This window comes from Platichthys flesus, chromosome 15 (genome assembly GCF_949316205.1).
Source record: "Platichthys flesus chromosome 15, fPlaFle2.1, whole genome shotgun sequence".
Taxonomy (NCBI): domain Eukaryota; kingdom Metazoa; phylum Chordata; class Actinopteri; order Pleuronectiformes; family Pleuronectidae; genus Platichthys; species Platichthys flesus.
In genome coordinates this window covers 6219755-6246323 of record NC_084959.1, presented here as the reverse complement: position 1 = coordinate 6246323, position 26569 = coordinate 6219755, and the positions used below count along the sequence as shown (strand labels likewise).

At 40.9% G+C, this 26569-nt stretch overlaps 3 protein-coding genes and 1 non-coding gene across 5 annotated transcripts; 2 read left to right on the top strand and 2 right to left on the bottom strand.

Annotated features, from left to right (window-relative positions):
* Positions 1-1387: 1387 nt before the first annotated feature.
* On the top strand, positions 1388-3266 carry LOC133969686 (mesenteric estrogen-dependent adipogenesis protein-like). The gene is made up of 5 exons (XM_062406317.1): positions 1388-1646; positions 1743-1879; positions 2154-2269; positions 2587-2760; positions 2868-3266. The coding sequence occupies exons 1-5, from the start codon at positions 1444-1446 to the stop codon at positions 2880-2882; spliced, it is 645 nt and encodes a 214-aa protein (XP_062262301.1). The 5' UTR covers positions 1388-1443; the 3' UTR covers positions 2883-3266.
* Position 3267: 1 nt separating this feature from the next.
* On the bottom strand, positions 3268-6495 carry alox5ap (arachidonate 5-lipoxygenase-activating protein). Its single transcript, XM_062406318.1, has 5 exons — positions 6357-6495; positions 6189-6261; positions 4582-4652; positions 3586-3667; positions 3268-3499 (listed from the first exon to the last, which is right to left on the bottom strand). The coding sequence occupies exons 1-5, from the start codon at positions 6430-6432 to the stop codon at positions 3337-3339; spliced, it is 465 nt and encodes a 154-aa protein (XP_062262302.1). The 5' UTR covers positions 6433-6495; the 3' UTR covers positions 3268-3336.
* Positions 6496-8120: 1625 nt separating this feature from the next.
* On the top strand, positions 8121-8192 carry trnae-uuc (transfer RNA glutamic acid (anticodon UUC)). The gene has a single exon. It is a non-coding gene; the product is annotated as a tRNA-Glu (tRNA).
* An 854-nt stretch (positions 8193-9046) lies between these two features.
* On the bottom strand, positions 9047-26150 carry uspl1 (ubiquitin specific peptidase like 1). 2 transcript variants are annotated; one of them, XM_062405844.1, is made up of 9 exons: positions 25993-26150; positions 24566-24722; positions 23905-24027; positions 22882-23812; positions 22256-22366; positions 18429-18558; positions 16845-16970; positions 15473-15633; positions 9047-12053 (listed from the first exon to the last, which is right to left on the bottom strand). In XM_062405844.1, exons 2-9 carry the CDS (start codon positions 24683-24685, stop codon positions 10114-10116), a joined length of 3642 nt encoding a protein of 1213 aa, XP_062261828.1. In that variant the 5' UTR covers positions 24686-24722; positions 25993-26150; the 3' UTR covers positions 9047-10113. The 2 variants fall into 2 exon arrangements, with proteins under 2 accessions (XP_062261828.1, XP_062261829.1); XM_062405845.1 differs by having other exon boundaries at positions 24566-26150.
* Between the last annotated feature and the right edge of the window lie 419 nt (positions 26151-26569).

Below are 26569 nucleotides of genomic sequence, written 5' to 3'. Positions count from 1 at the left end.
AGGATGAGATTCTTCAAACTTACTCCAACACAAATGGACAAAGGGTCAATTTATCAAACAACAATGAAACCAGAGATGATTCATGAGTCTGAACTCAACGAGGTGTGTGATTTTCTGTAAATCTGTGTCGACAGATCCAGGAAATCGAGGCTTGAGCAAACACTGGTTGTACAAACTGTGATCAGCGAAGTCGTTGGTGTGAAAGTCAAATATGCAGCACATGAGACAAACTGTCCCTGCAGCACCGAGGCCTTTAGGTGACTCACTGTCCAACAGAATTTACAAGTTTCCCCTTGGTCTCATAATCTGTTTCTTGTTATTTCCAAGCACAAGGCCAAATGTTGCCTTCAGGGGGTTTCGTATATTACACCATCAGAAATCCTAAAACGACATTCTGTTGTGTTTGTGTATTTGTATTTAGTTTCTTAATTATCGGTGGTTTTAAGGGCGACCATGTCGTGAATCTTCCTTCAGCCTTGCCTGAAACACTTGATCAGTTTTAAATATGAGAGAGCCTTTGGAAGCCTTGTGGAGTGATTGAAATAGGAAGTAAATACATGTATCTTCAAAGTAAAAGTCTAGTGATGTCTTCTTAGAAGGGTAAGACCATATACCCTTATTTGTATATTTACTTTTCAACAATACATATAATTTATTATATCTGGATCTTCCTTTTTGTCTTATCGTCACTTTGTATTGCTGGAAAATTGCAGAACGGCAAAAAAATAATATGTTATGTGAATATAACTATTACTATATCTTATTAATTTTGAAGTTATTGTTTATAAATTAACATTTCAATCAAGGTTTTATTTTTACCAAAGTAAAAATTCCATGAGAGAGTCACTTAAAGGACTTGAGTCAGTTTCCTCTTAATCTACTGATTGACACATTGAGTAGAAGATCAACCGACTTAAAATATTAATAGCATATCTCTGTACACCTTATAATCATGATCACAATTCTTGAGTGGTTTTCTTGTCCTGTATGTGTGTTTTTAGTGGATGTCTATCTATCTATCTATATATCTATCTATCTATATTTATTTATTTATTTAACTATCTATCTATCTATCTATCTATCTATCTATCTATCTATCTATCTATCTATCTATCTATCTATCTATCCATCTAATTATCTATATATATATCTATCTATCTATATCTCCATCCATTTATCTATCCATGTATCTATTTATCTATCTATCTATCTATCTATCTATCTATCTATCTATCTATCTATCTATCTATCTATCCATTTTTTATCTATCCATCTATCTATCTATCCATCTGGTTTATTTTGGTAGGAGGAGAGCAGAAGTCCTTCTCTTGTCACCACCTCTAACTTGACCGTGGGGTTGGAGGAGTATTAAAGCTGCAGCCTGTAGCCTCACTCAGACCTAAACAGCTGCAGGCTCCAGGAGGAGGTACCATCAGTGACATCATGGCGCCAGACAAAACGTCCCCCCGCCGGATGACAGTGACGGAGGTGGAGGTGTTTCTGAGGGAACCCCCAGCTGGTTTCACCGTGGAGGAGGCCCCAGGTTCGGGTTACCGAGTCCGCAGCGACCCGGAGAGGGTCCTGGTGCTCATCGATGACTTCCAGTGCTGCAGAGGGAAAATAGTTTTCCAGAACTCGCCAGGAAGGTGAGACGGAGCAGAGACTGCACATATGAGGGTAGATATATTTATATACGTGACTCTGTGTGAGAAACCCACGAGAACCTGTCTGATTTGTGGCAGGAAAGTTAAGCTGCACGATCTGTGGGAGTACACCAGCATGAGAAAGAGCCTCCTGTCCAAGAGGATCTATCTGCTGACGTCTGCCTGCCAGGAGCACTTCTCAGTCGGCCACAACAAGGCAGCGAATGAAGTGAGAGGTGACTGAACCTTTTCATCACGAAGTCTCAACATGAATTCATAGAGTCATCATCATGCAGTAGAAAAAGAAATGGTCTTTGAAGGCACCACTGGCCTTTCTGCATGCAGTTTGGTGGCCGGGGTGACTCACCATGCTGGCCTGCACACTCAGCTTGCAGTGGGCGGGGTGGAGAAATACAAAAAGGCAGCCCAGCACTTACGTAGCTCACATGTCAACATGTTTTCCTTCAGTCCTCTGTGCCGGTCTCCTCACAGGGGCGGTTTGTGTTTCAGTGCTGCAGCAGTACGTGGTGTCCATCGACGGCAGCGACCCTCTGATCAAGTGGCAGCTGGAGAGAGGCCTGGACTGGACCATCTCTTCTGTCGCTGGAGAAAGCTACAGGGTGGATGTGAGCAGAACCTCTCTGTTGAACATGTCCATTGATAGCAGACGGACGTGGGCCACTTCAGGCGGTGATGTGGCCCTCTTGTAAAAAAGGGCAAATGTCCCCAAAACAAATATTTCCCTGACATTGAAAGGTGTAATCTGGACGTGAACCTGAAGTGGCCAACGTGGTAAATGGTGGATTTGGCCCAAATAGCACAAAACTAACTCAGGTCCCCTTTGGTTGAATTGTGGCCCAGATCTGGAGCAAACTGCTGCTGTGAGCCAGATCTGGGCCAAAGCAATGATGTGCTGATGGTTTCCTGATTCTCCTCATGTCAGATCGACTTGGCCGAAACACTTGAAAACTGGGCGGCAAAAAACATCCACATCGAGAGTGACAAAATGCTAAACACGGAGCCTGTGTGGAGAGACGCCTCCTTCACCCTCAAGTACTACTCGGACGCCCTCTTTGATTTCCCTCACTGGTTTGGCTTCAGCAAGAGGAACTTTAAGGTAACAGACTCGTATTCTTCTCATTTCATATTAAATCTATTTCTGGATTAGTCAGCATGCTCAGGCTTCTCTAACCCCCTCCCCCAACTCTGCTCGTATCTCTGCAGTTGAGACTGACATGATCCAGCAGCGGAGGAAGATCTGGGATAAATCAAGAGTCTGTTCAGGGTTCGGTGGCGTTTCTAGATCGACAGACGATTGGTTCTTATACCGAACTTCCCATTGAAGGCCCAGTTCTACCTCTTTGGACACATGGGTCCAAATGTTTCTTGTGCTCAGTGGATGGAAACTACAGATGGGGACCGGCAAGGAATATCTGAATGACATGAAGATTATAAAGGGAAATTATACGTTTAAATAGATTTGTTTGAAAGATGTTTTTGTCGGTAAACACATTTACTTCCTGATTTGCACATGTTTGTATTGTATTGTACGATTAAGTAAGTTTCAGAGGAGTTTTCTTTTTTTGACCAAACTCACATACAATAAATGCTTTTACAAAACAAGTACATCGATCCGTTTTAATGCAACAGTTGTCATCAGTGAAAAGATGCCGGTGTTGTGACGTGCACGACACTACGGGATGAGGAGAAGAGCCGACGCGGCGTTGGTGATGGTTTGCACGTGCTCGTGATAGTCGTTGCCGAAGAAACGCATCAGCAGGTAATTGAAGATGCCGACGACGCACATCAGGAACAGGAAGAAGATGATGCGCTTTCCGAACAGGTAGCCGGGGGTGCTGCAGGGAAAACGGAAAAAATAATCAAGTTACACGGCGTCACTCTCAAAACACACACAGAGCCCCGGTCACCTGCGTCCATTTACCTTTGAGAGGTTTGTCCCAGGTATCCCACAAAGTACTTCTGCCTGACCATCAGGTAGATGATCCCAGCGAAGGCGGCGGGAGCTTCAAACAGACGAAGGACAAAGAAAAGACAAGTTTGAATTAATAAATATAAAAATGCAAAAAATAAACTGTTTATAAAGAAAGACAACATGACAGCTCCTCAAAATCGAAGTGTCAGTCTGGTAGCTGGCTGCAGCATGGACCCAGCCTCCTCCGTGTTAGCGGACGGGACATGATGTACACATACGTTTGTTCTCAAAGAGAGCGTCTGCCATTTTAGATCCTTCCTATCACACGGATGTTTGTTTAAGATCAGTTTTTTTTGTTCTAGCTATTTAATAATATAGAAATGAGGTGAAGGTCATGATTGACAGTTGAGACTGACGATGGCAGCGATCGTCGCATTTTCTGGATAGTGGGAGAGAGTGGAGATGTGTCATCTATAAAAAGTCTATGGTCTTCATCCAGTGAATTACAAAGCATTAAGACAATTTCATGATCGTGCAACTTTGTAAAAATAATAAATCCCAAAAAATGTTTAAACAAATGCATTAGGACAAAGACTCCATCGGCTCCAGGGCTTCTGTGGTAATCGGTCAATAGCTGTCAAATAAATACTGGAGCGGAAAAGGGCATCAAATATAAGTGAAATTCACAGCACCTGTAAAATGATTAAGCATCTATCGGTTGAGTTCAACTGACAACAACAGACTCATCTTTCATTCTGCAGAGTTTAGACATACACGTTGACCTGGGATGCAATTCATTCAAGACATTCCTTCTCGTCCCACATTGGTGCCTGGAGACAGGCTGTTGTGGCTCTTCCATGACTAAAGGTTTGTTTTAATGCTGGATTCACATTTCACAACGATCACAACAACGACAAAACCATCCCATTTGTCTGCCTGACCTAGTAAAGCAGCACTGACACCGGGGCGTGTGTCTGTCGATGATTGATTCAAGTGTAGGATTACCTTGATTGAGACAAAGGCCGGCACACCACATCACTGCCAGGAACGTGGGATACGCGTCCATGCAGTTACGACTGGAAGAAACGTAAACAGGCTCTGTAAACAGTTTGTTTCAATAGAGCCCGGAGCAGTGAGAGAGAGTGTGAAGCAATCGCCAGCTGATCCCAGGCCCCTTGTTCCTTTGAGAAGTGCAGAGCAGAAGTGGCTTTGACAAACTGTGCATGAGCAACTTGAGCCAGTTTGGTTCTCTGAGTATCAAAAGAGCAAAGTGGAAATGGAAAACCAGGAAGAAACTGAGGCCAGTGTTCCAGCTGTTCAATAAAGTTCAGTGATCAGTTCACAGAACCATTTCCCATAATCCTTTCCAGATTTTTAAAGGATCATTTATCCAGAATACATTAAAGTTTGCAGCGTATTGGTCAGTTGCTCAGAAAAGATTTCTCTTAAGATCTGGTTAAGATCCAGGATTTTGTGATTTGGGTTTTTAACTGCTTCATGGACAACATGATTAACTGAGCGTCTTTAATCAAAAATATAAACAAAAATTAATTATGGACCTGTTTACGAGTAGACTTGTTGCTACCTCACAACAAACAACTGGTTTAGAACATTTATGTTATGAAATCTTCAAACTTCACATCACTCCCTCAACCGGTTGAAAGCTCGAATTAAAATTGTGAGAAAGTTCGAGACAAAAACGTTTTAAACTGTCACTTAACGTTTGCATCACGTTCAAGAAATCTGAACATCACCTCTACAGGACAGGATGTGGCTCGGATATTTCCTTTTAAAAACAGGAAGTACGTTGCAGCTGATGGACTAACAGAGTTCCACAAGACAAGTCTGAGCCTGCAGCCTTTTTATTATCATATTCTTCTGATTAACACATTTATTGCATAGTCTTTCAAATGTCAGGTGACCTACGCTCTGATCAATCACATATAATTTAACAGAAAACCTAGGTTTATTTATGTTTATTGCCACTTGCACAGCTACATTGTGTACCTAAATATAAAATATATACACAAAATACTAAAAAAAGGTGATGCAGCTCAGAGTTAATGCAGAAAATGACGCTGAATACACTGAAATATTGCAACAACGACATTGAAGTATTGCACACAAAAAAATTAAACTGTAAATCTATTTTCTGCTGATCAATGAGGGGATATCACATCACACGTTGTTCAGTATTCAGGTTAAAAAATACTCTTGAGTTGACTAACACTCATGTGCCAACCAGTTGCTGCAATAAGCGTGAAAGTCACGATTTGGACACTTTTGTGTTGCATATGAAAGACGAGTCGGTGTGAACATTTCCCACAGAGTCGTTTTCAAACCTCCATCTGTGAAAGATTCAAATGACTTGAGCCAGATCTGGTGGACGATCGGCCTTTGTTGCTTTCCCAGCAAATATTCAAATCTGTATTGCTGTGTATTGAATGTCCCCCTGTGGCTGAGGCAAATGAGGCTTGACTCATTGAGCATTACAACCACGGGGGTGAAAAACCAGATGCAAAGTTTTTTAGAAGAAAATAATTACATCATAAAAGTCAGTGTGTCACTTGGGTCAGTGTTTATGAGAGAATGAGAGAGAAAAAGAAACGTACTTGGCACAGGACACTCTGTCAGAGGCCGGTGTGTGGGTCAAGCATTCCCTCTCCACCTTCTGGGCAAAGAAGGCTGAACACGCACACAGATAAACATAAATAAAATAAAATGAATGAATTTCATCACTTCTAATATATTGTAAACACCTGCTGCTTTCCTCTACTCACTGTTCTGCATGACGCTGATGAGGGTGACCATGACCAGGAGGTAGATGTTCTCCACCACCACTTGGGACGCGTCCATGATCGATGCTGAGGCTGAGGGAGGCTGAGTGTGAGTGAACGTTCACTGTCCACAGTGGAGCATAAACATGATGCGTCCCTCCACCACGTCACACACACACACACACACACACACACACACACACACACACACACACACACACACAAACACACACACACACATACACATACCCACACTTGTTTGTAACTTCCCCTTTATGTAAATTAGGCCCTGGCTTTAAAAACACAGAATTTACCTGCTTATTTCTTGATGTGAGTTTTTCATCCTCTTCTTTGATGGAAAAAGCTTCTGGAGAATTTCTACCAAACAGGCAAACTAATGAAGATTTCCATGTATTAAATGTATTAAAGTTCGTTAAATTCATAACTGATAAGTGGGTCAGTTTATCAGTAATATTTTGTAGGGTGTGGATGGTTAAATATGTTCAGATGAAACTTAATAAAAGTCGAAACAGACCAAATTAAGCGAACGTGCCTCTGTAATGTCATTTTCATTTTGGTATTGATAAAAAACTTTGGGGAGAAACTTAAAAAGAAATCACAATCACCTCAGTCTCTGCAAAAACTTGAAATTGTAATTTAGAACCAAACAAACCCCTAAAAAAGACGAAAGAATCCTTATATGAATTGTTATTGCAACTTTATTAATCCAGATCTGGGAAATTCCTGTGTTTTAAATGGATGATGCATATTTCCCATGTTTACAGATTGTGTTTAAAAAGCACTTTTCACAGCTTAATGTTTGTTCCATTTCACACTGCGCCCTCATGGAGCAGCAATAGTCATGGAAAACTGACAAAGCTCCAGCAAACCATATATTCATAATAGTTCCAAGACGCAAAAGTGTGAGCCGCATGTTTGTGGATATAGAGCAACAACTCTTTTCATCTTTCTCTGCTGAGGGATTTCATGCAAAACTCTATGCTGCGATTAACCCAATCAAACAATGTGATGATTAAGGGACTTGTTATATGTGTTTTTAATCCCATGAGTTATCATAAAGTGTGAAGATTGTTTTCTATATGTTTGTGCTGCATTTTGCCTTTTCTTTATTTGTTTGATGCTGGGATCTTGACGGACATGAAGCTTAATTTAACTGAAGTATGAACGTGCAGTGAAATATGTTGCGATCGGTCAAACAGCACCTGCTTGCGTCTCTGAACGGAACTGCAGCTTCCTCCTAATCTCATTTCTCTCACTTGCATCTAATCCACTACATTTCAAATGATTCAATTAATTAAAGCTCAAATTATTAAAACCATTACAGCCCCGTACCCAAACTTTAGCTGTGTTCAGTTAAATCAAGCAAATAAACAGCTTAAATAAAAATTAATAAATAAATGATGGTTTATTTTTTTTTGTTTTATTATTTATTTCTACGTTTGTTTTATTCATCAAATAAACAAAACCATTTAAAAGCAAACACAAAATTTAAAATCTTGAATGAAAAGGAGCAGAAAGAAGAATAATCTTATATAATCTGAGCCTCTTTCACAAGACATAAATGAACAAAGCAAATCATTTAAAACAATTTAAATTTTAATATATATGTTTATATATATATATATAATGTATGTTGTAGATTCTTTGGTTTCCTTATCAAAATCTATAATATCTACATCAATCTCACCTACGTCACATATTAAATGATTTATAGTATCTTTCTGTGGCCCATAAATTGCAATGGTGTCCCATATGGTCTAGCGGTTAGGATTCCTGGTTTTCACCCAGGCGGCCCGGGTTCGACTCCCGGTATGGGAACTACTCTTTTTTGCCCCTGGTGGAAGTTTTTCTCAGCGCTTAGAGTCTTGTTCATACATGTGGTGTTTACAAAGTGTCGGTGATTGTTTGGTCTGGTTAGGTTGTTTATAATAAACAATCTATGGTCCCTGTTTCCGCCGATGTTTTTTTATGTGACCCTAACACATATGACCTCACTTTACTGAGTGATTCTTTCAAAATAATCAATAATGATCAATACATTTTGTTCCATATTGTTGTTTATGTTTTTATATTGTTTTATGTGTATATGTTGTTTTTATATTGCTGTTTTTATATTGTTGTTTTATGTGTCTAATGTTGTTTTTATATTGTTTTTTTATGTTCAGTGCACCACTTAACAACCCAAGGCAATTTCCTGTATGTGCAATCATACTTGGCAATAAAAATAATTCTGATTCTGATTATTCTAATACTACAGATTTATGTTAGAGCCGGGCTGCTCTGTGAAACATGTGACAATAAATGGGGTTCTAGATTTAAAGTATTTCTTTGTGTTATCTCTGCCTGCGGCTGCTTAGGCTCCATGTCAACTAGAGAAGAAGTAGATGTTTTTATAAAGAGTGATTTTGAAATTGTATTGGGTGGAACAAACAAACATCACTTTCAATCAGTGTGCAATTCAGTTTTTATGTTTCCCTCAAATGAAGCTGCAGTCCCAGGTTGATCTTTACTAGAACTTCAAGAGTAAGGTACTTGGAATTCAAAAGTGTGATTCAGATCCAACACATGTAGACACAGTAACGTTAATTCATAAAAACGGAATATTTATATATTCTATCCATAAGGGATTCAATTAAATGTATGCACGTTTTCTTCAAAAAATAAATTCTCAATTTGTAAATATAGTATTTATTAAACAACACTAAAAAAAAAGAAACTTCGTTCCCAAGAATTTTCAAGTAGTTAACAAAACAAACAAACATGACGGCTTCATCAGCCTCTTTCATACAGCTCACGCAAACTACAAAAGTGCTTAAGTTGGAGAAAACTCTTCAAGATGCCGTTAATAAACTTTGTTCAACAAACCATAGCAAACATTGACACATTCAAACTTCATGAGGTTTTTAGAAATGATCAAGGAACTATCAACATGTACATACAGCAATTTTATATTTTCACCACTTTACTGGCAGATAACATTTTCATGTGGAGTTGAACTGACGTGTGATTGACCCGATACTAATTTGTTTGATTAAATTTGAATTCCTTATTGATAGTTTATTTAGAGGGAGATGTGAACTAATTTCCCTCAGTGCAATAAACAGAATATATAACATGATATTTAACAATCTAGATTCTTCTTTTTGATTTAAAGATACATCATTTACACCTTTATTTCATAAAGATATTAGTATGTGATTTGTCACTTTCAAACTTAAACCTCGTCATTGTGCTGCGTTTAAGTGATGCAGGATTTTCGCCAGTTTCGCCACCGTTATGCAGCCAAACATGTGGAACAGGAATTGGCTCAAGTTCGTATTTTAACGAGATGGTTTCCGAATATTCAATCAGATTTGTTCACTGCCACTACACGAATAATAAACTTTACAGTTGTTTCAATGAACAGTTTAAATCATTTTGCCGTGCATGGTCTTGATAATAACGTCACTAATTGTCAACCATATTGTACAGTATGTCTGTAGTGTGGAAAGGAGGATCAAGACCAAACCAAACGAGCTAGAGAAAGAACGACAATAAAGACTTGGATAAGATGTTGATTAGCAATTGATCCCAACACATCTTGGGTTCTCACCAAATCGTTACGGGCTGCACACACCCATCCCTCCTAGTAGATGAGGTGCAGATAATTAAATAAGAACATTTTGCATAATTTTCTCACAACAGGAAGTAAGTGTGGAAGTTATCTGTGCAGCAGAAGAAAAAAACATTTCACCACAGGTTACACAAATAGATCGAGTGCACTTAGAGCCTCGCTCTCCAGCTCCGTCTGCCCTTGAGTCACAGCCTGAGAAAGAAACTCGTCCATAAAGCTTTCAGTGTCGGCCCCGTTCATAAAAGCATTTGGTTGCGACACTGCCCCACCAGCATTAACCCCGTAGTCCAACTGGTTGACTCCATTCTGGCCTTTGGCAAGCATCTCGAGGAAGTCGGTGCTGTCTGGTGATAGGTTGCTGGCTGTGGTTGCAGGCGAGAGCAGGTCCGAGAGGAAGTCGTCGCAGGTGGAGCCATCGTACGTACTGGAGGTAACCGTGTTGGGAGAGGTCAGGTCAGTGCTGTCTGGTCGGAGGCTCGCTCCACGCGGATCACCCAATATTTGATTCAGCTTGGCGAGCTTCTTCTTCTTCGCTTTCAGTTTCTTCAGCAGCTTGTAGCGGAGGGCGTCCGTGTCACTAAGATCCAGAGGAGCCTTGGACGACTGGCCTCTGGAGGAGATCTCAGGGTGCCTGTTCTTTTTGGGCGTAGGGACGATTGCAGCAGACACCAATGTTGTGTTCAGTGACACTTGGGAGAGAGAAGTGATGGGCGAAAACGGCATTGATTTTCCACAGGGAGGGGCGGGGGACGCCAGTGGACTTGGTGCGTTAGAGCTCTGGTTGCCAAATCCGCCGTACATTTCTGCAGCTTTCAGAGGGAGACTGGCACTCTCCTCTAGTCTGAGCTGTAGTTTGGGGACGAATCTTGCAGGAGTCTGCTGCTGTCTCTTCACAGGGATAGGGACAGAGCGAGGTGTGGGGACAGAATGAGGGGTGGGGACAGAGCGAGGGGTGGGGACAGAGCGAGGGGTGGGGACAGAGCGAGGGGTGGGGACAGAGCGAGGGGTGGGGACAGAGCGAGGGGGGGGGACAGAGCGAGGGGTGGGGACAGAGCGAGGGGTGGGGACAGAGCGAGGGGTGGGAGTGGGCTTCACTTGTGTGGCCAAGGCGGGTGGTAAGATGGGGGTGAATTTGTCCTCGGACTTGGTCGCAGGGTGTTTGCTGAGCAGGAAGGACCAGCGGCTGTGCTGAACCAGTAATGATTGCTTTATGAGACTGTTCTGACTGGTACCAGTAGAAAGCGAGGGTGCTGTGGTAGTTTGAATCGGTGGCGTTTCCTCCCGAGCTGCAGCGGCCTCGGGAGGAAAGGCTTCTTCAGAGGGCTCAGACATCTCAGGTGGTGGAACAGGTGGAGCTGCTCTTGATGAAGCGGTTTTGGTATCTTTTCGTCTACCGACAGCTTTAGCTTTGCCTCTGGCCGCTACTCTGCCTCGTCCTCTCCTGGCGGCGCCCGGCACAAATGTGGGATCGCTCGTCGCACCATCCCCAGACTGCGTGTCGGGGGTGGAGGGAGGACCATCATCGGGGGCTTGACACATCTCACTACCCATCACAGTAGAGGAGCTGTCTGGTGACGCATCGAGCGTCTCATTCTTACAGGGGTCGCTCAAACCCTGACTTCTCCTGTCGTCATCTACAGGCGTCGTCTCTGAATCTGTTTGTAACTCCACCAGTGTGAGGGTAATGATGTCGTTATGGCTGAGGCCCTCGAAGGTGTCGAGCAGCGTCGTGGAGCCGATGGATGTGTCGGCCGGAAGGCTCGTGTCCACGATGCTGCTGCCGTCTTCTGAGAGCACAGAGATAATGTCAGTGTCGTGATGTGCGAGGAGAGACTGGTCGGGGGAGCAGACCAACACCTCCTCTGCTGCTGGTACGTTTACAGTTGGGATCATCTCAGTTCTCGATAGAGGAGAGTCCGTGAACGTGCTGGAGGGAGAGCAGAGATGAAGCTCTTTCTCCTCCTCCACTTCCCAAAAGACGATGTGCATCTCCTGGGCAGCGACCGGGAGCTTCTGATGGGTCTTACATTCTGGATGTTTCAAGTCATCGTATTCCAGCCATGAGCCTGTGAAGGGCAGGAACAAAGTTAGAAAAGTAAATCAGCAATCGCTTGAAAGACCCAAGGGGCTTGCTGGCTTGGCTCTGCCCAATTTTACACATTATTACTGGGCCTGTAATATCCAGAAAATATTGTTCTGGATGCAGGACCATCAACATGAGAGCAGTGAGGCCTGGATACTTCTTGAGTGCACAGGCAGCCCGGTCCATTTGCGCTCTGTCTTATGCGCTCCGTCCCCTCCGATCCCACATACCCGATTCTTCTCCAACCCAATTGTCCTTAACTCGATTAAAATCTGGTCGCAGTTTAAAAGACATTTCAACCTGTCTGCAATGTCAATTCATTCCCCAGTTGTCAATAATTACAATTTCCCACCCTCTACCTTGGACTCAGCTTTTAAAATCTGGTTGACAAAAGGCATTACTTCCACACGTAGCCTCTTTATCCAGGGCAAATTTGGATCATTCACACAACTCTCTGAGAAGTTCGACCTTCCAAAATAAAACATTTTTAGATATCTCCAGGTAAGACATTTTGTGCGGAAAAACATTACTTCATTTCCAAATTTACCAGCAGATAACACAACTGACAATCTTCTCACATTTTCTCCACACCGTAAAGGCTTAATTTCAGTCCTTTACAACTAAATTGGCAACATCTCCCCCCAGTCACTGCAAGAAACTAGAACACTTTGGGAAGAAGACCTAGGGGTGGTACTGAGAGAAGATCAGTGGCAGACTGTGCTAAACTTAGCGCAGTCTGCCACTAGACACAGCTTAATTCAACTCAAAATCATCCTGAGAGTTCACTGGACCAGGGCTAAACTTGCCAAGATTTTCCCTGATGTTGACCCCTCTTGCCCCTGCTGTAAAAGTCAACCAGCTGATTACTTGCATATGTTCTGGTCTTTCCCTCTTCTCAGAAAATTTTGGGCAGATATCTTTCAGGCTTACTCAACAATTGTTGGTGTGGTCATCCCTCCAAACCCATTATGTGCCATTTTTGGCTTTACTGTTGAAACACGTCCTCTTAAGGGTAGGGCCCACGTTGTCATAGCTTTCACCTCTCTGCTAGCCAGACGTCTTATATTACTCTTATGGAAAGAACAAAAACCTCCCACATTCAGTAGATGGATTAGAGACAGCATGTCCTTCCTTAAACTTGAGAAAATAAGATACACTCTGAAAGGCTCCACACAGAACTTTGAAAGAACCTGGACCCCATTCCTGTCTTATTATGAGAGCATACAAACCCCACTTTTTATTTTTTAATATTCTATTAACTTTATTTGGCTATTTGTTTATTTTTATTTTTTTTTTTTTTTTTTTTCTCTGAATTTATTTACTTATTCAATTAATTTTCTTCTCTTTCTTTTCTTTGTCTTGCAGCATTGTTGTATTTACATGTATTGTTATAATATAATATTCCTGTGTACTTATATATATATATATATATATAGATATAGATTTTGAAGTATCTTAATGTGTGTACTTCTGCTGCATGGGGTAAGCTGTGAGTGTATAATTGTATTGTTTTGTATTGATTACCCCAAGAAAACAATAAAAACTGTTAAACATAGAAAAGTAAATCAGCAGGTGTAACCAACAACCTCTTGGGCGTGCAGCGTTTCTAAATTTGTTTGTTTCAGCAGCTTGGGAGTAAAGTGGACTTCATGCGGATCTGTATCAGACTTGAGCCTCAAACTCTATTTACCAACTTGAGCTTATTCAACTAGTCTAACTTTTTCTTGTCGATGTGAGTTGTTTGGTCAGTTTTGATCTCAGCTTCAGATTTGTCAGCTAGCTCTTATAATAAATATAGTAGTAGCTTATTTTGAAAAATATTTGGTTTAATTCTTTCACTTAAATCAATCGTTTCTTTCACTGGAGAGTCTTTGCGAAAGCGGCAGAAACACATACTACAACAAGAGACATTTTGAATAACTTAAAATATTTATAAATTAAATCTAATGTAGAAAGCCTAAGCAAATGTAGTTTTAAAATCTTATCTGACGAGTTAAGAATACTAATTGTGTATAAGTGACAGTGCATCAAGATCTTCAGAGCTGCAAAGGTTAACATTACATTTACTGTCCAGCAGAATGTGCTGTTGAGAAACTACTGCGTAGAAGAATTCAATGATTAACCTTCATGCCTAAGTGTTCCTGGTTTCATACCACAAGTAGAAATGTAGGTTAGAGTTTGAGATATGGAAGCACAGAAGAAAAAAAAATGGTTCCCTGGCATGTTATTTCATTGATTCGCGAAAAAGTATTAAATTACATCTTCCATCTTCTTACTATAAGGCAAAGTAATTTATTTATAATGAAAGTTGCTCTCTTACAAACAAACCAGCCGCCTGTTCTGTAAAGCGACTTCAACATACCAAGGATTTCTTTTAAATTAATGCCTTCACCCTGCATTTTATTTTGATGCTCTTAATTACAGCTGCTGAACAAAGCGCTGAATGTGATACCAGAAGAAACGCTGAGGGCGGCAGGTCTATCGGGTTCAAGTGACAACCAAAGGCATTTTTTTTAACAGAATGATCTCATATCTAGAGACAGAAATGACTTCCAGTCACGAAAGTAAGGGTATTATTATCAGTAAGGCGAATTCATCAAATTGCTGATCATGTGAGCATTGTTGAGCTTTTGTCTGAATGCGTAACTGATGCAGATACAAAAAGTTAAAAGTAACAACAGATAAGAGGAGAAAAGTCTGATGAGGTCAATCTGACGGAAATGTCACCTCCTTGGTGAACCAAAGAGAGAAGAACCCTAAAAAGGCCACGTTATCTCTGAGAAAGTAAGTGTCAATCATATTTAAACAGAGACTGACATAAATTCGGAACGCGTACTTAATCAAAACCATATTTATGAGCCTAATTCAGAATTTATACTTTTTAAGACCCTGCAGAAATTCATTTATATTTTAAGTGCGTGAAGCACTTGTCTAATAAAAGACATTTAGATCCTATTATCATATCATCGTCACAAGTTCTCATGTTATTCTGAGCTGTTGAGAATAAGAGTCCTGTTGGAATCAAATTGAAGTGATAAAAGTTGTGTATTTGTACAGTGTGATAAAATCACCCTGTTTGTTAGAAGCTCTTCTTTAAGAGTGGACAAACAGAAAGTGTTTAAGAGCACACAACAATTAACCTGATCAATAAAACTATCATCAGTCATTTGACCCTCTTTAGTTCCTATTGGTCTGATTTGGTCTTGTTGACTTGTTTTGATCTGATCCTCAGAAGTCAAACCTGCTCACCCGCTCCGGAGCAGGCTAGGTGTGTAGCATAAGTTACCAAGGTGACATACAGGGTAGAGGCCTTAAGGCAGGTAAACCAGTTATTGTTTACATCTTACACTGGTGAAATGAAGGTAATGAACAGATGAAGAGAAGCGGCCATAAGATACCCACCATCAGAACGACTAATCCAGGTGACAAAGTGCTTCAGTCGATGGTTGTACTGGATGACGGTGGTGACCGAGTAGCGTCTCCCTTTGAAGGCGAAGCTGTACATTCTGACGTCACTGTCAGGGAGCCCCTCGACAAAGTGCAGCATAAACACTGGAGGCACACTAAACAAAACACAAAGCAGAAGTCTGGTTAAGTGGATGTAAGGTGCGCGTTTCTTTAAATACTTTACAAACACTGATTAAACCAAAGCTACGGCACCTGTACTGTTGTTCTCACTCCTCCCAATACACATTCAATGTGTTACTACTGGAGTGTGTGTGATTATACGACAGCAACATTTAATATCTAATTGTGATCATGACATTTAATACTTTTTTGGGGACAATTCAACATTGATTTTACTTGCCCTGGCAGTTAGTTACTGTCACTTTAGACAGACATTAAAGTGAATTGGTTAATTTGTAGTGCAGATATGGAAGCACTGGTTCTTTATCCCGTCATTTTCTTTCTAACTTTCCAATCACACAACTGACTCTTCTGAGGATAATCTATTTTACATCCTTGGAGTTAGAACTCATTCAGTAGTTTTACTGTTTGTTAAAAAGGACAGTTTGTTTACACAGTAACAACGTGTAATTTTGTCCTGAGTTTCAACATCTACAGTGTAATCATCTCCTAAAAGGTACAGTTGCAGGTTAAAGTGTGGGCACCAGCTAAATTACATGTTTGGTTGATAACTGTGGTTAAAAAAAACTGACGCAGAAAACACATTTGCTGTGTTGCATTTTATGTCACCACGTATAAAAGTAGAAGAGACAGCCCTTAACAGAAATAGAGATTTTCTCCCTTTCCTGACTCTGCTCGCTCTTTTTCCATCGCACTGACACATGCACTCTCACACACACACAATCAATGGGATCGGACACATGTGTAAATTCAGACTGGGTATAATGGTCAAGGAGCTGGAGGAGATGACGGGGTATACTTGGTTTCGCTTGATAGGGTTGGATGACAGCGACAGAGAGGAGCAGAAAATACTAAATGAGCCAGAGCGAGGGGAAAGTTTACAAATTAACCTGTATGTCGCCAAAACGTGAATGAAAAGACCAAATTATGACTCAAATACGATTCTGTCCAAAGCTTGTTGATCAGTATATCCATGATCACTATATCATTGTAATGTTTTCTGTGAAAAGATGTACTAGTATTTTTTCTTTCTACGGAGGGCGCCTCTTAATTCTCCAAAATGTAGTGCTCTTAATTTTCAAATTGGTATATATACAGGATGCATCTTAAATCAATATATAACCTGTGAATTCCCATAAGGTTATTCATTTAACATGTTAACGTTAATAAAACAAAGAAGTCTCACCTCTCCAGTATCATCGTCCTCCTCTGCTTCTTTCTGCAGCAAAAATTGCACGGAGCCAGATGAACTGCATGAAGTGGTTTCCAATCGGGCACAATGTTCGTGAAGGAGGGAAGAGTTTTCATGAGCCTGAAAAGTACAGCATGAATTATATTATATATATATTATATTAGGATTTAAATAAAATAGCAGTTTAGGGAGATAGATGCAAGGACAACTGTATTGCAAGGTTTTTACAGATTAATTTAGATTAGATTATTTTCTGTACAATGTGGTGTCAAGGCTGTGTAGTCGTAGCATCTATGATACAAAGGTTCCATGTTGAACTTGTATTATCGGATGAATTCGTCTGCTGAGTTTTCACCCCCGTCTGTTGGTTTGTTTGTCGGATTTCACAAAAACCCCTGAACGTATTTCCATGAAACTTGGTTGAACAATGCAGTTTGGGCCAGGGAAGAATTCATTACATTTGGGCGAGGATCCGGACAGAGGTGGGGATTACAAGACTTTTTTTTTTTCTCCACTCTTTTTAACATTTGTAGATAGGGGGCTTTTTTTTGCCCTTTTCACAGATTACCCAGAGAACAATTCGTGAACAATAAGAATCTGGATCAAGTCAATTTAAATGTGTTGTCACAAGGGAACTATACGCTTATTCTTGTTAAGTTATTTGTCATAAGCCATACTTAATAAGTGTGCTGTTAAAACTGAACAATGTAGTTTTGTCTCATGTTCCTTAAAGAAGAGTAGGTTGTCTGCGATCTGCAGCTGAAAGATAAACACAGTCTCTGTGAGACCGTCCTCCCGCTTAATGCTCAAACATTTAAGCCTTTTTATCAACTGGCTGAATAACAGAACATTATTGAACCACAATTTTCCTAATAAACTGTCATTTATCACCTAAAAAAGCTAAATATTCACATGACGGTTTGCTTTTTCCTCCTCTGTCTGATACAACTGTGCATAGCCTTGAGTTGTTTACTATTTGCTAGACAAAACAAGAATCTGAAGATATTACCTTTGGCCCTGGGAAACTGTGATGGACATTTATCGCCATTTTCTCCTCACAAGGTTGCTTAGTTTATACAGCTGTTACAGAATCATGATAGACTTGTGATAGCATAATATTATCAAGACAGGACCAAGCAGCGTTCCCCTGTAGAAAATAATCTACCACTAGAGGCTCTGTGCACTTCAGTACATGTTTTTCAAAAGGCTTCATTGAATATGCTTTTCTTTCTCTCCAGACATGTCGCTAATAACCAGAGATTTATGAGCTGAGGGTTTTAAGCCATTATGAGAGATTAATCAACAATCCAGTGTTCACAGTCACTTGTGGATAAATGAGCTGAAACCAAACAGGTTTTTTTAACAAAGAATTTAGACCAACTTGTTTTCAATGATTCATTCATTAGTTCATTTTCTAATTCCAAACAAACAGTGACAGACGTATTCTTCTCGCCATGATTTCTTTCAATCTCACCACTAACTCCTGGATTTGAAAGCTCTAGGGCAAGTTTCTAAATCACGTAAAGACAAAGCTCTTCAGTGAATCGAGTGAAAATATGGAATATGATCATCACCTACCTTTCTGAGGAAGCTGCTCCACATGCACTGCACTTGAACTCCCATTGAAAGGTCGACTGGAAGAGAGGCTCCGCCCAGGAGTCCATTGAGAGCAGGAGCGGCAAAGCAAACACCGGACTCTCTTTCTGACCTGAAATCCAAAACATACAGCAGTTGAATAATAATAACAACATCTTCCACTTTCAAGTCATCAGTGGACGAGATGGGGTTCAGAGTTAAGAGATTACGTGGGTCTGCACACATCAAAATTAAAAGTATGTCTCTTTGACTATATTTAAACATCATCTTCATCCTTCTGTATTATTAATATTCAAAGAGTGACAGTGTGGATATGTGAAGGACAGCTGACAGGGGATCAACAGTGAGAGAGGATCCGTATCTGGATTTGTTAAACTTCATCACAGAAAATGTTTGTTCACATAGGTAAGTAGATCAAAAGAGAACCAACATCTTCTGAGCAAGAAATCATGTGCATTTCACTTTCAACTATTTTGAAGTCTTGAGATCTTCTTGAAAAGTCACCATGCAGTGCCCCTAACATGGATGAAAACCTGCAGAGGTGATCAACTGAGGGTGGGGCTTCTTTCAGTGTTGACATGTGGTTGAGAATATTACCCTCCACCTGGCTTGAAAGAAACTGCAACTTTCTCATGAAAGCCTTCAACAGGCTGTACATTTCATCTGCAAATAGGCCCCTGCCTTGCAGTTTGGTATTTAGCTCATTCATTAATGCAGTGATAAACAGCAAATGCAAGATCTGCCACCCAGTCTGCATCGGAGAGCTCTTTGATGTCCTTGCCTTTCTTTTCCCAAAACTCTTGAATCTCTGCTCTCAGGTCCCATACTGTTTTAAGCACTTTGCCCAGACTGAGCCATCTGACAGCTGTGTGGTAGCCTGTCACCATGTTCAGTCTCATGCTCCTCCAAAGGTGTAACAAACTGTCTGTGATTCAATGCTCTTGCCCTGATAAACAACATCAGTAAAATGATTCATTTTTAGCACGGACTTACACAACACCTCCTTATGTTTAATACAATGCAAAAAAAGCAATTTAATTTCTGGGGTAATTTCCCTCACTTTATCCTGCATCCGCTTAAAAAATCCAACACTCTTTCCCTGTTGTAACACCTGCCAGTTTGTCCCATTTGAGTCCCAGCTTGTCCAAGCATGCAGTTTCCTATGAAAGCTTCCTATGTCTGTGCACGTTCTCCATCTGTCAAGTTTCTGTAAGTCTCTCCGCGCTTTGTCTTGTAATGGCGGTTCAAATTGTCATCCTTAAAAACAGCGATCATTTCTCAGCAAACTAAGCACACGGCTTTCCCTTTGACTTCAGTAAATACATTTTTAGCAGTCCATGTCTCGTTTAAAACTCTACCTTCTGTATCGACCCTAGGGCTGCCCGATTATGGAAAAAATAACAATCACGAGTATTTTGGACAATATCAAAATCACGATTATTTCAATTTGTGCCCTTATTCTGAAGTCTAGATTTTTTAATCACTTCCGGTAAACAGCGCTGACGGCTGTGTGTCTTATTCCTCCATGAAACCAGGATATCGGTGCCCTGTTATTCAAACCCTTAATGATGGCAACCCTAACCCTTTCACCGAATGGTCGCCTCCTTCACTTTACTGCTGCTTGAGAGTGAGTGTCAGTCAGCTGAACCGCTGAATGCTTTGGGGGAAGGACTGAATTGCCCATGCTCGTCTCTTTCGAAAAAAAAAGCCAAATAATCCTTTCAACTCGATTATAGTAGTTTGGAGATCGTTTGACCCCATAATCGTAATCACGGTTAAATCTCGATTAGTCGAGCAGCCCTAATCGACCCCCTCTTTTCTTAATGCGTGTTCACATTTTTGCAGACTAACGGCTAACTCACATCTCTCCTAAACTCTGCTCGCCAACACTTCATCCGCTTGCGGGCATTTAGGATTTACATCAGGTAAAAAAGTTGAAAAAAGGCACCTTCAAAATAAAAGAAATGTAGTTGTAATCTGGGCATGATGTTCACTCATTTACTTGTGATTCCTAATATTCCGTTGACTTCACGCGGACCGGCTGCGGCCCGGACAATGCCCAGGTCTAATCTAGGGATTCAGCAGTGAGGCAATTAGGGCCGTAGTTGTTTGAAGATCTTATATTTTGTGATTACATCGGGATTTTGCATGTGATTCAATTTCGCAGATGCAATGTGGCAAAATAAAAATAAAAACCTGACTAGTGCATTGTATATTTATTTTTTTCACAGTTATGTTTGGCAACAAAAGTGGCATCGGGGTTTATGAAATCTAACATTCATGAACAGAAGGCTTGAGGGGCCTTGGGAGCATTGTGTTGTGGAGTTTGAAAAGCATTCGCTCAGACAGCTCTCCCTTGCTCACAGTAGCTTGGCAGTGTTTGCATGTTGCTGTTGATCTAGTGCTTGTTTCAAATGAGTGCTGGTGACTTCACCAACAGAGTGCAAAGAAATGTTTTCTTTCTTTAGCTTGATTAGTGTCTTTGCATCAATCAACTGTTCTCCATCTGTCCGGGAGAATCTGTTCTAGATTCTCTTACCTCAAAAAGGAAAATATGTATCCATGAAATTGATTTAAAAAGAATGAGCTTCACCGGATCAACGGCGGATTTCAGAAATCAACGTTTTTGTTTTATCAATGCATTATAGCATAGATAGACATAGAAAACTGTGAAATGATCACTCTGCTTAATAAGATATCGGAATAACAACATTGAGAGAGGGTATCATTGTAACACCTCCTGACAGAGTACTCAAAATATGAGGGCATTGGAAGAAAGACTTTAACTTTACACCCACTCCTGGCATGTTCTTTTTGTTCTTAATATCGTGTTCACTTAAAATTATTGTCATTACCATTGTTGCTGTTGTTGTTACTATTATATCATAAGTCTGTTTATTAGTTGGTTTTTCACATTATGTCTTGTTTGTCAATAAAGCTTAATTGACTTGAACATTAAACCTATTTTCTATCACATGATTATCATGTTATACAAAATTCAAGTGCTCACATTTCTTTTACATTCACCTCACCACTACACAAGAAAGTTCTGATTTGCCACGGCGGGCAAGCGGGATAAACACAGGCAGCCACCAGAAGTGTCCATGAAAGCTAGCCAGCAGCATTCGACAGCTAACTTGCAACAGGCAGATCTTGTGTGTTACGGTTGTTTTCTCTAAAACTACAGTACAGCCTCAAGGAATATAAATAAACCATCACTGCGTCTGACTGATTCACATTTCTTCCTTGAATTTGTGCCGTTCACAGACTACAACTGACATAGGGAGACATTACTGTGGCATTCCAGGGCTCATTGCAGTTCCATAGCTGACCAGTGACTTGCAAGACTGGGAATTGTGTGGCGCTGTAACTTGCTCTTCCCACATGAACACATAACATTCAGCACAGAAGGAAGCGAAGCCAGTGTTTTGCGATCAGAAGCCGCGAAGTTTTAAAGACGTTTTTAGAACACTGTGTTTTTCCCCATCAGCCTAAAAAGCATCGCTTGCTAATTTAATAATTTGCAGCAAAGTAAGAACTTAATATTTGTATTTTAAATTTAAGGGAGCCTGATCTACGAGTTTTTTTAATTTGGTGAGGCTTTATTGAATTTAAGGGGACTCTTGGAGGAAGTATGTGCTCTAATGAGTGCCACTGTTTTTGAAAAGTCTTCAACTACCTGGAATTAACACAGAAAGTCAGTGGAAACAGACAATAACTTGGATTGTGTAAACCCATTTGTCGAAGTGATTTGGTTTTTGTTTGGCTGCTGCCTCACATCATTGTACAGTTTCAGTGAATGAGCTTACCCAGCTTGCAGTGCAGCTTAGGCTGCAGCAGTTTGAAGACCGACATCCTGAGACTGTGTAGATCTTCACTGGCCGTTTGCAGCACATGATTCGACACCCTCACCACACCATCTAGACAGAGAGCAGAATCTGATTAACTTTAACTTAACTTCACGTAAAAGCATTGCATTGTATTAAATAATTACATAAAAACAACTAGCAAAACAAATTAACCATTATGTTAGTAAGTAGTGCTTTCAGTTTCTCGATGAATCCACCTCTCAAACATCTGCTGCCATCTCATTGTAATCACCAATACAATGGAGACGAGTAATGTTAATGAATGCAATAGTTCAATCTTTCTTACAGTACAAAAATAAACATTGCATTGTAATGGCAGAATAAACCTCAGAGGTAGATATGTTCAAATCAGAGCAACTCAAAGCAAAAGAAACTGCAAGGAAATATTTAGGACTGTCCCTTTTAATCGAAATTAGCAGATTCTGTTTAGTATTTTTTCAAAAACAAGAAATATATAAGCAATTAGGAAACTAGTGGCTAGTTTTATGATGGTTGTTAATGCAGCAAGACAAAAAAGCTTCAGTGACACGACACACAGGTACGGTGTAGATTATCGTTAAACTTACCACTGTTGGTCTGTTGATGGACTTGAACGGCAGCACAAATGTCCTCATATTCTCTCATCAGCTGCCAGAGAGATGATCGCTGAGGCTCGTCTCGAGGTTTACACTTTCCCAAGCTCTTACAGTTAACCAGAGCAGCAAGCAGTGAGTCCAGCCAACACAGTTTGTCCCTGTTCCGCCAGAAAAGATGATTTGGAACCAATACAAGCTTCTTTGAGGTAGGAGAAATATCCTGAGATTCTAATTTAATGTCTGCTATGTCCTTGATGTCGGCGGCTGTCAGTGATTTCTGTTCCGTTCCTGCAGTCTGCTCCTTGAGCTGAAGCGATGGACCATTGATTTCAGTTGAATAAATGCCCCCATTTGTGGAGTTGGACTGATTAGTGATCAGACCGCACCGTCTGTTCAGCACCTCAGGGTGAATCTTCACCTGGGGGGAGTCATCCTCTGCCTCTGACATACCGAGATCCCCACAACGATCCCCAGCAGCAGTCAACAAGGCTCCTGATGGGCTCGGCAGGTGTCCAGCCGAGGACGAGCATCCAGGAGGAGCAAAGCCTTCTGTACAGGCAGCACTGTCTGTTTCCATCTCCAGAACAACATCCTCAACCTGCAGCGATGCCCCAACTGTCTCTGCAGCTGGACAATCAAAGACCCCGTTGCATCCATTAACCTTTTCACCATCTGCCTCGGGCCCCGCATGATGGCCATTACTGACAGCACAGCACTCTGCTTGGTGGTAAAGCGTGTCGGTACCATTTGGTGTCCCAAAACCATCAAGTTCACTTGATCGGTGGCGTTTGGGGGAGGGTATAATCAGCTCTTCTTCTTCCAGTGGCAAAGGAGTTTTTCTTTTGTTCCCAACCGTGGGCTCCACAGGAACCAATCTAGCCAAAACATCCTCCAAGGAGTGACTGACCAGAGGGAAGAGACACTGTTTGGGGCATGGAAACAGAAAGGTTAACTCAAAAGACACGGTACATTGCTGATTAGTGGAACGTGTGTTACAGCTGTGATGGGATGTACCTGTGGGTTTGTGCAGAGGGTGATTGACTCCTGGAGGTTGATGCGGTATGAGCGCAGAGCAAAGGTTAAGCCCTTCGAAGTGCACCAGGGACAATGCTCCAGTGATGCAGCTCTTTCCTGAACCTTTGGTTTAGAAAAAAAAGTGAAGTGACAAAAACATTATTTTGGTTGAGTCGGACGTCAACAAACCACCTACTGTCAAAACACATTCATCATTTTATTCTTCCAATAACATTTACATATTTATTTGTACAATTGCATCAGTGAATTAGGAAGGTCTTACTTGGTTTACCTTGCAGAAGTGGAGAAAACAAGTTCATTTAAGAACTGCTTAAAGTGACTTTCAGGTAAAGAATGTGTTTGAGTTTTGGTTGTTTTCGTGACTTCAGATTTCTGCTCATCATTGTGTGATTTTAAAAATTTCAGAATGAGCAGATGTCAAATAATTTTTCTTTCGAATTAACACCTTTAGAATAATCATATTTCATTGGAGGCTTTAAGCCTGCCCAAGTACTTTCGCCTTTTACTTTCAAAGATTTCCATTAGAGTTTGTTTCCTTTGGTGAAATTTGGATTGGGACTGCCAAGTCACAGTGTTTTTCAAATGTAATTCAGCTTTGCGCAAGTGACCACTGCTAGAAGAAAGCATGAGCTGTACTGACTTTTCCCAAATACCCTGCCAGGGGTGAGGCCAAAGCCCCCAAACCAGTGTCTTCACCAGTCATTGGTAAACCTCTGCTGCTCTTCTGGTCCAAAGCCATCCGATACCAGTCAACAATCATTACTATGTCATTGCCACCTGGTACGATTCTGAGGGAGCTGTGGGGAAAAAAACAGCATCACATGGCGCATGTTAGTTAAAGTTTACAAGTAATGAAATTTACAAGATAAATTTCTACACATTCAGGTGGGAACATAAAACAATCAAAATTGTAGACCAAGATTATTCTTTTTCTTCATCTTATACAGTGGAGACTCTCCTTTTTTGTATCTGTTTATATTGCAGGACATCAGCGGGCTACAAGATGCATGGCAGTATTATCACATTTGCAAAATGGTGGGATAGAATTCATGACGTACCTTGATTTGACAGGTATTCAGCAAAGGGGCCATTCCCAACTGGTTAATATTAATATGTTTAACAAAGAGTTTCTTTTTGAATTTCCTGACAGTTCACTTTATCATAACATTAACCAAACTACAGCTGTAAATCAGTCTTATACAAAAGGCGTGTGATAAAGTCTTTACCTTTGCAATGGTTTATAAATTGCAATTATATATATATATGTATAATTAGGCACTGATTCAACTGTATGACGGATTTGGTGCTGTTGAACTGTGTTATACTGTAATACAATTCATCAGACTACATTCAAAATCAACAATCACACACACACACCTCTAAAACAGTTTCAACAAAAACTGGACATCATAACAGGTGGACTGCTGAATTTGTTTGAGCTTGGTGGTTCCAAAGATACTTCAAATTGAGAGTATGTGAGGATCACAAATTTGTGTATATGATAAAAAAGGTATTATTCATACTGTTTTTATATTACAAGACAGTAATGAGACTCTTCTTAGCAACACAAGTCCCTGAAGGATAAACAGGTGCACGATGTCACACACGTGGGATCATACGGGCGGATATTTACTCTGGAAGCACAATAATGAAAGCACGACTACAGCTAGAGTGGCTGTAGCCGATTTAAACAGCACTAACAACATATCAATGCATAACGACTACACGTGAGGGCTCTAACTGTGTGATTTATGGAGAGACGCTGGCAGGTCACAATGGAGAGCGAGGCAACCAGTGTCCTCACACATGCTGCCAACGCAGCCTCCACTGCAGAGAAAGAGAATCCACTAAAGTGCAAATCGCAAATTTCTAAGATTCAGTTTAATGTATTATCGTTATAATAAATAAACTTGACTCCAATCTATCCATTAAAAAGCCTCCACGCACCATACTCTGAGTCCCTGCAGCTAGCGACTAGCATGCTAACACGTTAGCTTAAACCGGGCGTCACTTTCAGCCGCCGCCGACCTACTTCCTACACTTTTAGTGAATTAATATCATACGTACCGAACCCAGAGTCTATATTATAAGAGCTGTGTCGGTGCTGGTCGGTGAAATCATTCCACACATGTCTGTAAGTGTCAGTCCCAGCCGGCGCGGCAAGTCCATGTGCATCGTTTTGTCGTTTCGTGTTGCCAACGTTCTCCTTCCGATGCGCCGGGCGGTTGTGCATCGGCCTTTGTCTTCCCCCTCTCGGATCGTGCAAGACAGATGATTCCGCTCAGCCCCACGCGGTCGCTCGGGGGAACTGCAGCAGCCTGGGCTCTTATTGTTCAGGATAGAGCTGCCGTGAAACCAGAGCAAACCGGTGCGAACGCGTGGACGTGGTTTGAGCCTCATTATCTTTATCTCCATTGCTTATTAACAGCAGCTCGGAATATTCACTACTGGGTCTATGGTTGAGATCCATATTTTTTAGAAAAGGAGAATAATATGTCCAGGAATAGTCACTATTATGTCTTTTATTCGACGTTATTATTATTTATTTTTTTAGAGCAGGACTATAAACTTTGCATGATATGTTTCTGAAAGTGAACTGAACTATATAAGCAGCTTTAAAAGTAAACTGATAATAACAAGTCTT